General features: G+C 44.5%; 3 protein-coding genes and 2 long non-coding RNA genes across 5 annotated transcripts; 1 reads left to right on the top strand and 4 right to left on the bottom strand.

The window, feature by feature from the left end:
- Positions 1-223: 223 nt before the first annotated feature.
- LOC134184862 (uncharacterized protein K02A2.6-like) lies at positions 224-1,898 on the bottom strand. The gene has a single exon (XM_062652624.1). The coding sequence runs from the start codon at positions 1,606-1,608 to the stop codon at positions 652-654; it is 957 nt and encodes a 318-aa protein (XP_062508608.1). The 5' UTR covers positions 1,609-1,898; the 3' UTR covers positions 224-651.
- A 2,424-nt stretch (positions 1,899-4,322) lies between these two features.
- On the bottom strand, positions 4,323-5,120 carry LOC134184533 (uncharacterized). Its single transcript, XM_062652249.1, has one exon. It carries the CDS (start codon positions 4,849-4,851, stop codon positions 4,339-4,341), a length of 513 nt encoding a protein of 170 aa, XP_062508233.1. The 5' UTR covers positions 4,852-5,120; the 3' UTR covers positions 4,323-4,338.
- Positions 5,121-6,816: 1,696 nt separating this feature from the next.
- On the top strand, positions 6,817-8,394 carry LOC134184368 (uncharacterized). The gene is made up of 3 exons (XR_009970651.1): positions 6,817-7,049; positions 7,133-7,459; positions 7,859-8,394. It is a non-coding gene; the product is annotated as an uncharacterized LOC134184368 (long non-coding RNA).
- Positions 8,373-9,226, bottom strand: LOC134184367 (uncharacterized). The gene is made up of 2 exons (XR_009970650.1): positions 8,733-9,226; positions 8,373-8,667 (listed from the first exon to the last, which is right to left on the bottom strand). It is a non-coding gene; the product is annotated as an uncharacterized LOC134184367 (long non-coding RNA).
- A 2,057-nt stretch (positions 9,227-11,283) lies between these two features.
- On the bottom strand, positions 11,284-12,394 carry LOC134184956 (uncharacterized protein K02A2.6-like). Its single transcript, XM_062652732.1, has one exon. The coding sequence runs from the start codon at positions 12,264-12,266 to the stop codon at positions 11,400-11,402; it is 867 nt and encodes a 288-aa protein (XP_062508716.1). The 5' UTR covers positions 12,267-12,394; the 3' UTR covers positions 11,284-11,399.
- Between the last annotated feature and the right edge of the window lie 3,619 nt (positions 12,395-16,013).

Here is a 16,013-nt window from a genome sequence, read left to right as displayed (position 1 = left end):
TGTGAACACTACGTGTGCAGACATATTTGGGGGCGTAGCTTCTACAGCATGCGCAATCTCGAGGGTAACACGCACCTTTCACCGATCTCGCTGTACACAAAGTCCACGTTTCCGGGTCTGCTTCTGAACCGTAGATCATCTTGCCGTTGACTAGGCTTTGTAAGTAAGTTCACTACTTACCATTTCGTGAATCTTGTGAGAGACTCTGCCTGCGTAGAGACGCGTACGAAGCCATTTCTTGAGTACGGCTTCTCGAGGGTAAGAGACTGCAGTTCAAGCTGAAGTCGCCTGATTCACATTCTGAACAGATACACGTGGAGTGGAAAGACAGACTACTCATTGCTTAGAGATGGAAGTTTTGTCAGATGAAGATTTTGTGGTAGGGGAACCCATTCGGGGTAACCGAACGTGACGCACTGTCACTGTCTGTGTGGCTGAAACTGTAGCATAGGACTCAAAGATTGGTAAGAATAAATGTAATTGAACACAAGAGACACAACAAAGAAAACATGTATCCGTTAGCCGGCTATCCAAATGACCAAATGACTGAGCTGCCTCGCCTATGAAACCCCGGATGCCACATCATCTCCCTCCTTTCTACGCAAAACACAAAATTTACAGCACTATGATTATATCAGTTCTATAGCCTCTCTAAACTGTCCACTCTCCATATCTTGTAGGTGGTATCGCCTTTGTAGTACGCTGACTCCTTCTTGGCTGCTCTACTCCTGTGGCAACTTCAGGCGCACTCAACTCGTCTTCAGTACCATCGTCTAAGGACTCAGGCTCTGTGTCACTGCTAAATTGATCCTCTCGTTTGTTGTCTCTATTGCTACCTGCGACGTCTCTAGGCTCTAGATCTGGTTCATCTTGTACTAGCTGCTGGGTTGGTAGTTGATTTGACTGTGGGTGCAGTCTCAAGTGATCCATGTGAACCTTTTGTCTTACTCCCGTGTCTGTATACTGTACTGTATAATACCTCTCCCCCAAAACTTGTACTACTCTCGCGTTTCTCCACTTTGGCATCTTTGCGTGACGTACCAACACTATATCATATGGTCTAATTGCATTTCTCTCACTAGCTGTTTGGTCGTGACATCTCTTTTGTTTTGCTTGAGCCTTTTTCACCGTTTCCTTCAAAGTCTTGGTCAACACTGAGGACTCTTGTGGCGGCTTTAGTAAATCCAGTTGACATCGCAGATCCCTATTCATCAGGAGCCTTGCTGGAGAAACATTTGTAGTGCTATGGCTGGTATTTCTGTAGACTGACAAAAAATCTGTCACTACCTCTTCCAAACTTGCCTTTCCGCTCTCCATGCCTTTCTTGATTGCCCCTTTCAACGTCTTAACAAAACATTCCACTTGCCCGTTGCTTTGGGGACGGTAGGGAGGTACTAAGGTATGACGAATACCCTGTTTCTTACAGAAAGTCCTGAATTCTGACGACACGAATTGGGGCCCATTATCTGACACGATTTGCTTTGGAATACCAAACCTTGCGAAGATGCGACGAAGTTGAGTAATGGTTTGGCTCGCTGAAGTCGCTCCCTCGTGTAGCTGTATTACCTCGGGCCATTTTGAGAACGCAACGACCACAACAAACCACATTGTTTGCAAAATGGTCTGGCAAAATCAATGTGAATTCTTGCCAAGGGCACTCAGGAAACTCCCATGGATGTAAGGGTACTTCTGGTGGTCTATCAGCATGCACAGCACAATTTTCACAATTTCGGGCCAGACTCTCTATATCTCTGTCGATACCTAGCCACCATACGAACCTCTGTGCAAGTTTCTTCATCCTCTCCATACCAACGTGTGCTTTGTGCAATTCTGATAGTAACTGCTCCCTTATTGCCTTTGGAATCACTATTCTAGGTTCTTCTGCATGTTTTAGTATGCATCCATCACACACTGACAACTGATGCTGGCATGCAACAAAATCCAAAAGAGCTTTGGTCTTAACTGTTGAAGGCCAGCCGTCATTGGTGAATTTCATAACTTGTTGAAGAGTGCGATCCTGCTTTGTAGTTGATCAAAAAGAAGTGATCCATCTTTGATGAATTGAGATTCCATTGCGGCTATATATCTTTCTGACTGATCTTCGTTATTCATTTGTCTGTTCAACATCCTGGTCATGTCCAACTGGGAGACGGGATAGACAGTCTGCATTCCCATGTTCAACTGATCGCCGGTATTGAATTTCATAGTCATACTGTGATAACTGGAGTGCCCAGCGAGCAAGGCGCCCACTTGTTTGGGTAGGAGTTGTCAGTTTGGTAGGATCAAAAACTGTCAGTAATGGTCGATGGTCAGTTCTGAGAACAAACTTTCTACCCAGTAGGAAATGTCGAAATTTTCTAGTCCCAAATATTATGGATAACGCCTCCAATTCTATCTGAGAATAATTTGGTTCAGCTTTTGTCAAAGACTTTGACGCGTACGCCACTGGATGCTCTTTCCCTTCTGTCACTTGGAACAAACATACTCCTAAGCCTTTTTCGCTTGCGTCACAGGCTAGTCCCACGGGAAGAGACATATCATACTTTGCCAGTATTGGTAGAGATGTTAACTCTTGTTTCACCCTTTGAAAAGCACTTTCTTGCGTTGATGACCAGTTCCATTTTGTATCTTTCTTCAGCAGTTGATTTAGAGGTAGAGTATGGCTAGACATATGTGGAAAGAATTTTCCAAAATAATTAACCATACCTAAGAATGATCGTAACTCTGACTGGTCTTTAGGTGCTTTCATCAATTGTATTGCCTTAACTCTTTCATTTGATACTCTGATTCCTGAGCTGTCAATTATATGTCCCAAATATTGCACAGATGGTTGACAGAACGAGCATTTGTCTCTTCTAATACGGAAACCATGTTGCTGTAACTTTTGAAATACTTGGCACAAATTCTGCATGTGTTCTTGTTCATCTTTTCCTGAGATAAGAATATCATCCATATAGATGCAAATTCCTCTCACGCCTTCCAAGACTTTGGCTATTGTTCTCTGGAAAATGGCAGGCGCTGAACTGATTCCAAACGGTAATCGTCTATATTTGAACAGTCCTTTGTGCGTGTTAATCACCAGCCACTTTTGACTTTCCTCGTCCACCCGTAACTGGTATTAGTAAGCATCCTTCAGATCAATCTTGGAGAACATTTTACCCCCAGCCAGGGAACTAAACATCTCTGCTGGTATAGGGATTGGATATTGATCAACTACCATAATCCGATTGAGGGGTTTAAAATCACCGCGTATCCTGATATCACCGTTCGGTTTAACAATGTTCACTGTTGGAAAAGCACATAGAATGATGTTAACTGGTTCTAATACACCGTTTTTCACGTTCCTTTCCAATTCCTTCTCGATCTGTGCCCGAAGATGCATAGAAGGTCGCCGGAATGGAAAAACCTTCAAATCCGCCTCTGGTCGCACAGAGATGCCGACAATCTCACTGCAGCAACCCAGTTCATCTGTACATAATTCTGAGAACTGTTGTAATAGTTTCTCCACTGGTGCTGCAATCTCACTTGATTCTGTCAACATTACACCACCATGGTTTCCCATAGCTTTAAGATAGTCTATGCACACTATCGTCATCCCAACCTTCTTCACCCAATCCATTCCCAGCAGGTTTGAGCCTTTTCCTTGTCTCACATAGAATTGAATAGGTGCAAGGTGTTGCAAAATCTAACCTGACCTGTCATCATGCCCTTAAATCTCATGATTCGACCTGAAGCATTTCGTAGCTGCTCCCTCTCCTTACTCAACTTGGGCTGTCCCAATTTATTCCACGCTATCTCATCCATCAAGGAAACGTCCGCTCCTGTATCAACTCTAAAAGTTAAGAAACAGTCATCCACTCGTACCTTCACCTCAAGTTTCCTTAATGTATCACGAACAGCTTCTGCACAGAAAACATTCTTTGTGACAGAGTCAATGCAATAACTTGATTCTTCATCCTCCTGAGACGAGCTTCCTTCTAAATCTACCTTCTGGGAGTTTCGAGCTTGTTGTACCTTCTTTGTTCTCTGAATTACATCTCCTGGTTTAGCAACTTTGCCACGCCTAAATCTCAATGATTTTTCCCGGTTCTTCGCCGTCTTTTTCGTACATTCTCATTGGTAGTGTCCTTCTCCGCATTGAAAACAGACAAACCGTCGTCCGGCCTGGTGACGTTTATTGTAAGGTTTGCCTCCCTTCACATATTTTCTTCCTTGTAGATGACAAACTTTCCCTTGCGATTCTGTTGTTGCCTCACGTGTTGCCATAACACTATCTCTTGCTCCTTCCAACGTCTTAGCTAGGAGAATCACTTTATCCAATGGTTGCGTCAGTAAATCTTATTTCTCATACAACTTTTGTAGAATAGAGTCATCTCTAAGCCCTGCCACAAAAATGTCTCTCAATCTGTCTTCGTATTCTCCTGCCTTGAATGAACAATTCGTTGCGATTCGTTTCAATCCTTTGGCGTACTCCTGTACAGCCTCTTCTTCCCGTTGAATTCGCCGATGTAATTTCACTCGTTCTACAATTGCATTGTACTTACGCTGGAAGAACATCTGAGTCTTCTCAATAAGTTGTTCGACGTTGAAGTCTGTGATTTCCCTTGGTAGTACCGCGTTCTCCAGACACATACGTATACCTTCATCTAGACATTTCAGAAATAAACTTCTGTGAGTGTCTTCCGTGATATTGTAATCTGTAACAGCTAAGTCCAGGTAGAACTTGAATGAATTGGTATTCCAACTCTTGAAACGCCGACACGAATCCTGACTCGCGTCTTCCTTGAACGTACCAATTGACCTGGCAAGTCTTTCAAAATCCTTGAATCCAAGAACCGGTTTTGAAGCCATCTGTTCGCAGCGCCAATTGTAGCATAGGACTCAAAGATTGGTAAGAATAAATTTAATTGAACACAAGAGACACAACAAAGAAAACATGTATCCGTTAGCCGGCTATTCAAATGACTGAGCTGCCCCGCCTATGAAACCCCGGATGCCACAGAAACTAGGACTACTTTTCCCCCATCTAGCAAACTACTTGAACTGTGGAACTGTGAAACTATGTATCTTGTCGAACTAGAGTCAGCAAAAGTTTGTCTAGCCTATCCAACTCTTCATGGAAGGCGGTGAGCTCATGAGCTTACACATCACTTGATGTGCCTTGGCCTGATTCTTTGTTTGTTATACAGAGAAATTGTCTTGGCTGCTTTCAGTCGAACTCCACACCGTATCAAGTACATTTCTCTACACAAAACCTGTGTAAGACTTGATTCTATTATGAGAATGCCTTTCCTTGCAACCCAGACTCTGCAGATGCAAGGTCTTGCTCGAGAACTCTAATCTTGTTTTGAAGTTCCACTATTTCATTTGCTTGTTGTTCAATTATCGGATGTAAACCATCAGCTTCAGCGCCTCGGTGACATTTTTGACAACTAACATCTTCATCTTCAATTTTGAGATCACTACTATACACATGTCTTGATCAACTGCAGATGAGGTAGAACAGCCTCTGCTTTCTGATTTAGACATTACAGCTATGGAATAGTGCGTGTGTGTTGTGTTACTTTAGACATAACTGTTGCCGGGACTTGTAGACTGGCAGTGCTAATTGTAAACAGACTACAGAGTACGTGTACTGTACTCTGATCCGCGTCAGTGTACTTATCGAGTGCAAGGTATCACAGTAAGAACTTCGACTTGGCCAATCACATATATACAGAAGCAAGCTAGACTGCCCAGAAACAACGCGGGACGCCTACATGACTGGTTACCCGAAATGGGTTCCCAGGTGGCATGATTTCACTCGCCAAAACCAATCCATCTCTAGGCAATGAATAGTCTGTGCTTCCACTCCACGTGTATCTGCTGAGAATGTGAATCAGGCGACTTCAGCTTGAACAGCAGTCTCATAGCCTCGAGAAGCCTAGATTCAAGAAATGGCTTCCTACGCGTCTCTACGCAGGCAAAGTCTCTCACAAGATGCACGAAATGGTAAGTAGTGAACTTACTTACAAAGCCTAGTCAACGGCAAGATGATCTACGGTTCAGAAGCAGACCCGGAAACGTGGACTTTGTGTACGGCAAGATCCGGCGAAAGGTGCGTGTTACCCTCGAGATTGCGCATGCTCTAGAAGCTCCGCCCCCCGAATATCGTCTATACCATAAAAAAGTAGCTATGTTTCCCTTCCTCTTTGAAAATTCAGTTGTCATGACTTTGATCAATGGATTGATGAATCAAATCAGAATCTAAAAGTATACCGGAGGGGCTGTAAACTGAGATTCTTGAAACAACATGCCTTGGGGCTACAGTTCTAAACCAGTTGGGTGCTTTCAGTATAGTTTATAGACCGCTGGCGAGTGTATAAACGAAATACACGCATAGAACATGCAAAGACTGACCAACCTGTAGTGATGTTACTTGCTTCGATGTGAAAAACTGGTATGCAAAAGATAAGCCACTTCACAAAGCTAGCACTGCATCTCATCATCATCATCTGTGCACTTTCACGTCCTGTACCACCAACGTTAGCAAAGTGCAAGGCTCTACACCAAGAAATGAAACTGCGCAGGAATGTGGCTGGCCTAAAGTAGTCTCGCGAGCCAGACCATTTCCGCCTACATCCTTCCGGCTGTTTGTATTTACGTTGCTAGTCTAAAAAGAACTGCTCTAGCTGTTGTAGGGGAGTTGCTGTAAAACGCAGACTGCAGACTACGCAGACTGCAGACTGCAGACTGCAGACTACGGAGTGAGGACTTTAGGGTTGCTGTAAAACGCAGACTGCAGACTACGCAGACTGCAGACTGCAGACTGCAGACTGCAGACTACGGAATGGGGACTTCGGCGCTTTCAAAGTTCAAAAACATGCGCACATTCTTCTAAACATACATTCACGTGCTAATGTGTCCGGCCTTGCCTCATGACATTGTCATGTTCAGTGAAACAGCACAGCTAAGCCTCTTCGAAGCCGCTTCTACCGCCATCTGTGCGAGCACGTACGTCGTCTGGATCTACGTCGATCACATGCGCGACAACTAGATAGTGAAACCAGGTGACCGACGCAATAGACAGCCTAATGTTTCTCCATCAGAGTCTGTTTGTAAAATTTTTCTGTTCATATTGTGTGTGGTGAAGCGATAGTTGGAAGCACGAGTTGAAGAATGGACGATAGGCGGTCTACTTGAAAGAAAGGCGGTGACGTGTTGTCTTCTATCATATTTATCTTTGTGCTTCCGTCTTCGGTCGTTAGATGCTAGGAGATAAAGCAGCTACTTGCTTTCGACCAACGTATGTTGCAGCGCATCGCAGTCGACTAGAGGAGACACACACACGATTCAGATAGGCTCTTTATTGCGCAGTATCAGACAATGAAGATGCATTGCCAGGACAGTGTGAAGATCACGGAACTTGCTGACAAGGTGAAAACTTCTTTTGCCTTGGAGACGATCACATCCATCTGAGGTAGACTAAAACTAACATTTTGACTGGTTATATCTCTAGATATGACCTAGAGGTAGATCTAGCTTGGCCATGCAGGTAGAGTAAGCATATCCCAGTGCAATAACTAATAATGATGATAATAATGATAATATGTTAATTGGTTTGACATTTGCTGCATTTTAACTGAAAGTACACAACTGCGTAAGTCATGCTTCAGTAAGTATAGATGTACAGATAATGTTGTATTAAAATGAAGTTTGATTTTTTTCATACATATTCCACAGTTTGATCAACTCTGTCTAACTTTGACCTTGCTGGTTATTCGTGTAGGCTCAGGTCTTGTTTCTGCAATTTATTGATGTACTGCTGCAGATGGCAGTTGCTAATTGAGCTGACTCGTGTGTCTTTTAATCTTCCTAGGGCCCGGAGTTGATTTCATACAACTTGTAGCTCATCTGGGCGATACAGCTAGTCGGCAAGGTCAAAATTATGTGGGCAAAACAACAAGTCACATACCAAAGCACGGCTACTATTAATTGGAGCACTTTCTTCACTTGACTGTGGCTGGATCAGGTGTGGAATGTTAAAACTCATATGATATCTAGTTTGGATTGATGAACAGAGGAAACATGAGATTCTCCAGGAAAAGGGAAGCCACCCATTATCATTTATCCATTGCTTGCATTCAACAAAAAACAAGAACTTCAATCTTCAAGATGTGAAATATCAGAGGAAGATCGTAAACGATTTCTTGCAAGCCACAAAGAGCTCCTTAAAGTTATCTTGGGTGCTGACACGTAGCTTAATAAAAAACCCGCTAAGAGATTTAGTTAAGAAATATTTTGTTTTCAATTGTTGGGCAGACTCATTAATCATAGGATCATTTTAGCGTAAACAAACAGCTAAAAACAGTTCAGGACATGCTACAATACAATTTTGTCAATTTTTGCTTGCTGTTATCAAAAGAACTGTTTACATAATATGTGCTAGCCTAATTAATTAATTAATACCATTCAAACACACAATTTCCTGTTATACTATAGTGTTATACTAGTTAAAAACAGTTCCAAACACTGGTTAGAATTTATACACAATGGACATGTACGCGCGTACAAGTACATTCCCACGTCTAGTGAGGCCGCCAGTACTTTGCATGTTGACAATGCGCTTCCCGCACCATTCTTACATTGAAGAACCAAGATGCAGCAATTTCCGTGATCTTCACTGTCCTAGCAATTTTAATACAGCTTCACTGTCTGATACTGCGCACTTTAGAGCCTATCTGAATCCATACATATATCTCCTCTAGTCGACTGCGATACGCTGCAACAAACGTTGGTCGAAAGCAAGTACCTGCTTTATCTCCTAGCATCTAAAGACCGAAGACGGAAGCACAACGATAAATATGACAGAGACAACACGTCACCGCCTTTCTTTCAAGTCGACCGCCCTATCGTCCATTCTTCAACTCGTGCTTCCAACTATCGCTTCACCACACACAATATGAACAGAAACATTTTACAAACAGACTCTCTTGGAGAAACACTAAGCTGTCTATTGCGTTGGTCGCCTGGTTTCACTATCTAGTTGTCGCACATGTGATCGACGTAGATCAAGACGAAGTACGTGCTCGCACAGATGGAGATAGAAGCAGCTTCGAAGAGACTCGGCCGTGCTGTTTCACTGAACATGACGATGTCATGAGGCAAGGCTGGAAACATCAGCACGTGAAGGTATGTTTATAAGAATGTGCGCATGTTTTTGAAACCGCCAAGTCCCCATTCCGTAGTCTGCAGTCTGCAGTCTGCGTTTTACAGCAAACCCGTTGCAGGGTGCCAATACGGTCTCGCCCACGCATTTTCTCACGCCTCCTCCCCGCAATGTTTTCTTTCTGACGACACTCACGCAGTGGTTGTTCAAAGGGAACGGTCTGAGACGTGGAAATGGCTTGCTAGATTTGATACTTTTATGAAGATGTAGTTTCTTGCTGAGTTTCGTGGCTGTTTACGAGCAATTTGTGTAGAACTCTGCAAGAACATTTCGTGTAACACGAACGTTTCCTGGCAACCATTTGCCACCCGAGTCTGATATCCAACACCTGGCTACTCTGTAATCCAATCTAGCTAAGTCAGCCGACACCCTCAACACAGTCACGCACATGTTTCTACAGGTTTTTCCAGGGGCGGATCCAGGCATGGGCGCGAGGGGCGCACGCTACCTTTCGGGCAGACTAGGGGTGCGTTCGAATACTAGTTCCAGTTCTAGAACTGGAACTGCCAGAACTGTTGGAACTCTTGCTAGAAAACGAACGCTTAGAGCAGACAGTGACGATCTTGGTATCGTTCGAAACCGCAAGTTCCCGGATTTCTATAGTTAGAGTCACGACGACGTATGTATTACACAAGCCGTTTGATAGACTTTTGCATATCAAGAGTCGTTAGGGTTCTTAATTAACTTATTAAGAAGGTTTGATCTTACAACAAGAATGCTCCTAATAGAGGAAGTAGCCAATTAGCAAGGACACGAAATGGTCCGCTGCCTTGACATCAACTCACAGTTGCTCTTGTTTCGCAAGTAGTTGCTTGATATTTCTGACTCCTCTTCTCGTTCTGCTTCGTCTTGATAGCCTGCGACTTTCTCTACTGTTACCTAACGTCTTTGTATTGTAATAAGACCTCTACAATGTACAGTTAATGTTAATGGCATATCACCTAACATCTCAATCATTGTGGTAAACAAATACAGCTGCATCTTAGTCACTTCCGAGCGCAAAGTCAACGCGAACAGAGAGTAGCTAGCCAGTCTTATGTAGTCTGGTGTAGTATTGCGTAAATACTGTAAGCGAGCTGCAATAGAACCAATACGAGTCCAAAAACATTTTGAGAAAATGATGGGTATGTAGGGATGGGTATGTACCTATATCATTTATGCCCATCTCCTACATCACATTCACGACTGCTGCAAGCGATATAGGTAAAAAGAGTGTGATGTAGGAGATGGGCATAAATGACATAAGTACATACCCATCCACATACCCATCATTTTCTCAAAATGTTTTTGGACTTGTTTCATATATTTTTGGACTTGTTTCATATATTTTTGGACTTGTTTCATATATTTTTGGACTTGTTTCATACATTTTTACATGGAAATGACAGTTTAGTAAACGGAGTGCTTAGCATTTTGAACACGTGAGAATACTTTCTTGTTCAAAACCTCAGGACAGACCACGTGGAGGTTGCACTCTCTGTCCCGCCTCCCCCTAGTACGCATGGAATAGATGTAAATAGATGTACAAGATGATTTACAACGTGCCTTTGCTGTTGAACGTACCGAAATTTAGATCCAGATAATTTGCAAAGTGCAGTTGCTGTCGAACGTATCGAAAGCCTCTACTGTACAGTGTACTAGAGAAGTCGACACACGTCACACACGTGACTGGTGTCACTGCTCATCCCGTGTACTGACCGCATTTAGTTGATCTGGCGGCTGACGGGTAATTACGTAGCTGCATGATTGTAAACGTGTGCAGCTCGGCCGGGATTTCAATCTTTGATTGCATCTCTAAACAACTCCCACGTTAAGCTCATACGCGGAAGTACGTAGCAGCCGACGGATGTACGTAATAACACTGATTGCATCTCTAAACAACTCCCATTACCTAGGGTTCCACGAAAGAGATACACGCTTACATGCACAGAGAGTCAAACAGGGCGCCGCGCCGTTGAACATAGTCGTACATGTTCAACTACACGCAACTCTAAGCAGCACGTAGCAGCAGGTGGAAGTGGCAGCTAGGCTTCCAAACTTAGTCACATGTACACACGTGTGGTGTTATACTGTTTGTATTTATTCTACTCAACACACTAGAACTCAACACACTACGAAGACATACTACGAAGATACAATAGTTACGCATGCGTGTCAATACGCTATTAATAGAGTCACTCCACATCTCCCCTTACAGGTCGAGTTTCATCGGCCTCTTTATTTGACAACCAGTCTGGCTTCTCGTTTGTGGCCTGGTTGGTGTTGTTTGACCAGTTTCCGTATTCTGGGGAGTTTCGATTTCAAGTGAAGTGCCAAACTTTGGGATGGCTTTCAAATGTCCTCTATTTCTCCTCACCTCCCCTTTGTCTGTTTTGATGACATAGGATCGTGGAGTGTGGCCTGGACCAACGATTGTCCCTTGAGCTGGCTCTTTACCTGACGTTATCCAGACTTCCGTGTCCTTTTGTAATTGGGGCAGGTCTTTAGCTCGATGTCTGGAGTCAAAGTTCTTCTTCTGTTTACTTTTGAAAAAATTATCTGCTTCACGAAAATTCCTCAGATAATCCCAGTGTGGGGTGAGTTGTGCTGTCGACTGTGGCATCGTTGTTCTCAATCGTCTTCCCATGAGCAATTCTGAAGGACTGAGAGTGCACCAAGGCAGTGGCGTGGATCTGTAAGCCAGTAGCCCGAGATGTGGGTCCTCCGCCTTTGTCAGTAGCTGTTTGATGGATTTGACCATCCGCTCCACGAGTCCGTTGCTCTGCGGGTACCTAGGGCTGCTGGTTATCATGACAAATCCATAAGCCTTGGCGAACTCTTTGGTTTCCCGAGCGATATACTGAGGTCCGTTGTCACTCCTGAGAATATCAGGGATGCCGTGACGGGCAAAAACAGATTTCAAGGCTTGAATTACTGCTAAGGCTGTGGTGGACGTCAACTTGATAAGCTCTGGATATCTTGAGAAGTAGTCAATGACAACAAGATAATGAGCTCCATTTAACTCCATCAAGTCCGTTCCCACAACTTGCCAAGGAAAATCTGGTAACTGAGAAGTCATGAGTGGTTCAGTTCCTTGTGGATTCTCTTTTGCACATGTGGGGCATTGTTGCACCAATTGATATATCTGTTGTGTTATCCCCGGCCACCAGACGGAGGTGTGTGCTCTCTGTCTGCAACGAACTATGCCCTGATGACCCTCATGAATTTTGATCAGGACATCTTTTCTGAGTTCGTCAGGAATCACTACACGGTTGTTGTATAGTAGTAGGTGGTTGTGTACCGTCAGTAGCGATCTTACTCTCCAAAACGGGATTAGAGAAGTTTCCTCAGGACATTTGTCGGGCCATTGTGACTGACTGTACTGCATCACTTGGGCACACGTGGCATTTCTAGCTTGTGCTTCTCGGTACGTTTGTAGTCTGTCCGTTGTAGTTGGTAAATTAGCAACTACCTCATTGATGAAGGTCTCAACATCGTCCTGTAGAGAATCCTCCGTGATCTGTTCTTGTAGGGGTGCTCTTGACAACGTGTCAGCTGTATAAAGCAGTTTCCCAGGTACATGTTCAATTGTGAAGTCGTATCTCGCCAAACGAAGTCTAAAACGAACAATTCTTGGCGGTAACCTGTCCAAGTGCTTAGTGCTAAGCAAAGGAACTAACGGCTTGTGGTCGGTCTCGATATGAAATTTGCGACCAAGTACGTAATCTTGAAACTTATCGCAAGCCCATGTTAATGACAGAGCTTCCTTTTCAATTTGCGCGTAGCGCTTCTCAGTATCTGTCATGGACCGTGATGCGTATGCTATCGGCTTCCATTTATCTCCGGCTTCTTGAAGAAGTACCGCGCCTAGACCGTGTGATGACGCGTCAGCGGATACTTTCACCTTCTTCTGCGGATTGTACAGCTCCAGGACAGTAGGACGAGTCAATTCATCCTTGATTCTTGTGAATGCTTGCTCTTGTGGATGTTCCCATAACCATGAGCATCTCGTACTCAACAGCTCTCTCAAAGGTTGACTTATCTCTGAAAGATGTGGTGAAAATTTTCCCAATTGGTTTGCCATCCCCATGAAGCGGCGCAATTCTGATACGTTCTTGGGCTGTTCTAGGTCTTGGATAGCTTTCAGCCGGGCTGGATCCGCTCTAAGACCTTTGCCATCGATAATGTGACCAAGAAATTTGACGGTGTGTACCCCAAACTCACATTTGGCCTTATTTAGAGTTGCTCCTGCTGCTTGCAGTCGTTGTAAGACCGAAGTCAGTCGGTCGTCGTGTTCCGTTTGACTTGTTCCGAATATGAGAACATCGTCCATGTGACATAATACTCCAGGTAGTCCCGAAAGAATCTTGCTCATTCGCCGTTGGAAAAGCTCGGGCGCACTAGCGATGCCGAATGGTAACTTGTTGAAGCAGTACCGTCCGTGAGGAGTGACAAAGGTAGTCAGTAGCCTAGATTCCACCTCTAGAGGTATCTGCCAAAACCCACTATTAGCATCGATTTTGCTAAACGTTGTGGCTCCCGCCAATTGAGCAAGTGTGTCGTCCACTTTGGGTATGGGGTAAATCTCTCGTAGTACATTCTCGTTGAGGGGTTTCATATCTACGCAAATCCTGACGTCTCCTGTCTTTTTCCTGACTACAACCATACCAGCGCACCATTCTGTAGGGTCTTCCACTTGTGAGATGACGCCAATCTTTTCCATTCGATCTAGTTCTTCTTTGACTTGTTGTCTGAGAGAAATTGGAACATTCCGGGGTGTGTACAGCGCATAGGGCTTGGCTCCCTCTCTAAGCTTGATTTTGTATGGATCACCAAGATTACCCAGTCCCTGAAAAACTTTGGGAAATCGGTCTGGTATGGTGGTTCCTACACTGGTCGCTTGGATCCTGTGGACAAGTTGTAACGATGTTATAGCTGGTAACCCTAGTAAATTGGTTTTCAATCCCTGGACAACGAAGATAGTCTCCTCTGATGTCTTGTTATTCACTGATAGTGTACTTGTGAATTGTCCCAATGTCCGAAGAGCTGTAGATGTTGGTCCATACAAGGCTTTGGACGGTTTCTGCAACTTTGGCATTTCTAACACTCTATGTGCCTCTTCTGTGATCACTGTCACCTCGGCCCCCGTATCTAACTTGAATGTTAGCTCTTTGCCTCCTACTGAAATTTTGGAAGACCATGTGATCCTTTTGGATACGTTCACTGGAAATACATAGGCCCCGTCTCGACTCTCACTGTCCACATTTTCGATTGTCTTCGAGAAACATTGAGCTCCAAAGTGACCCTTTCGGTTACACTTTGAACACCTGGCTTGTCTTGCTGGACAGTAGGCTTCTTTAGCATGATATCTTCCGCAGCGCTTACATTGGTGTCGCGCGGGTGGGGTTGCCGACTTTGACCGTCCGCCGCCAAACTGGTGTCTGCTTGGTTGCGATTTGCCACCTGTGGTGCCGCTTTTACCGCCTGCTGTGCCGCTTTTAGCGCCGTTTCGCACTTGCTCTATGACAATTGGATGGTCCTTGCTGCCGTCACCTTGCAGATGTTTATGCTGTTCTTTCACGGCTTCTCTCTGTCTTGTAGATCGTTTGACCTTCTCCAACGTAAGCTCAGCATCACACTGTAGACGTTCTGATAGCGCCTGGTCTCTTATTCCGACGACAATTCTGTCCCTCAGCATTTCCTGTTGCAAACTTCCGTATTCGCATGTCTCGACCAGTTCGTACAAAGCGGTGATATACTGCTCGATAGACTCTCCCTCTAACTGATTTCGTCGATTGAAGCGCGCTCTCTCGTAGATCACGTTGCGACGTATGCGGAAAAATTCTTCGAATTTAGCAATCACCTCATCGTACTTCTTTTTGTTGTCTTCCGTGATGTTGGTGGAAGTTAGGACTCCCTCTGCGTCCTCTCCCATGCAGTAGAGTAACGTGGACACTTGACGTACTTCGTCCGCGTCTGCCAGGCCTGAAGCGATTCGAAACTGTGTGAATCTTCTCTTCCACCTCGGCCAGTCGTCTGGCTGCCGAAAGTTGAAAGGACCTGGTGGTTCGAGTCGTATGAGTCCCACTCCTGTCGCCATGTGGTGTTATACTGTTTGTATTTATTCTACTCAACACACTACGAAGACATACTACGAAGATACAATAGTTACGCATGCGTGTCAATACGCTATTAATAGAGTCACTCCACAACACGTACGTGACTGGAACAACATGGCGTTGTGGGAAGCAGTACGTGGAATTGCATGGCAGCAGTTGACTGATACAAGGTGACTTTGCACATTTCTAGCTGTTGGGTCAGTGCAATTCTTCGGACAAGAGCGAATCGTTTGGTGTGACTCTCGTCGTTGTAGCTGCCTCGAGTGAGGCGCTAGCCTGGCTGACAAAAGTGAAATGTGAAATGTGAAAAGTGAAAGAATAAATCGGGTTTTTTTACTTGCCGATAGCTGGCTTCTGAGACGCTTAGTGTCAGCGGTGATAGTCTGGCTACCATTAGGAACGTTTGAAGTTGAGCGCTACGTGGGTCCGAGATCTCTGTAATGAGTTCTGAGAGATCCGGTTCGGATACTTTTGTATGGGGCGCCATTTTAGATTCTTCAAATCCCTACATAGGGAGTGCTACCGCACTCCCTCGTATAGTCGGTAACGACACAACAGTGGCGACGAGAGATAGCGAGTGCAGCCGTGAATTTGAAACACGGGTTGTTGGGCGAATTCCGAGCGGGAGTAGAAAGCATCGACGAATCTAGGGAAAGGTTCGAGCTTTACTGCCTGGCAAACGCAGTACCCATACGAGACGAGTGTAG

Source organism: Corticium candelabrum, chromosome 9 (genome assembly GCF_963422355.1).
Source record: "Corticium candelabrum chromosome 9, ooCorCand1.1, whole genome shotgun sequence".
Taxonomy (NCBI): domain Eukaryota; kingdom Metazoa; phylum Porifera; class Homoscleromorpha; order Homosclerophorida; family Plakinidae; genus Corticium; species Corticium candelabrum.
The sequence above is the reverse complement of the archived record's forward strand: the minus strand, read 5'-3'. Positions and strand labels throughout refer to the sequence as shown.

What these genes read in the sequence shown, in the direction of transcription:
- LOC134184533 (XM_062652249.1), bottom strand. Translation starts at nt 4,851, where the DNA reads ATGGCTTCAAAACCGGTTCTTGGATTCAAGGATTTTGAAAGACTTGCC.
- LOC134184862 (XM_062652624.1), bottom strand. Translation starts at nt 1,608, where the DNA reads ATGTGGTTTGTTGTGGTCGTTGCGTTCTCAAAATGGCCCGAGGTAATA.
- LOC134184956 (XM_062652732.1), bottom strand. Translation starts at nt 12,266, where the DNA reads ATGACTTCTCAGTTACCAGATTTTCCTTGGCAAGTTGTGGGAACGGAC.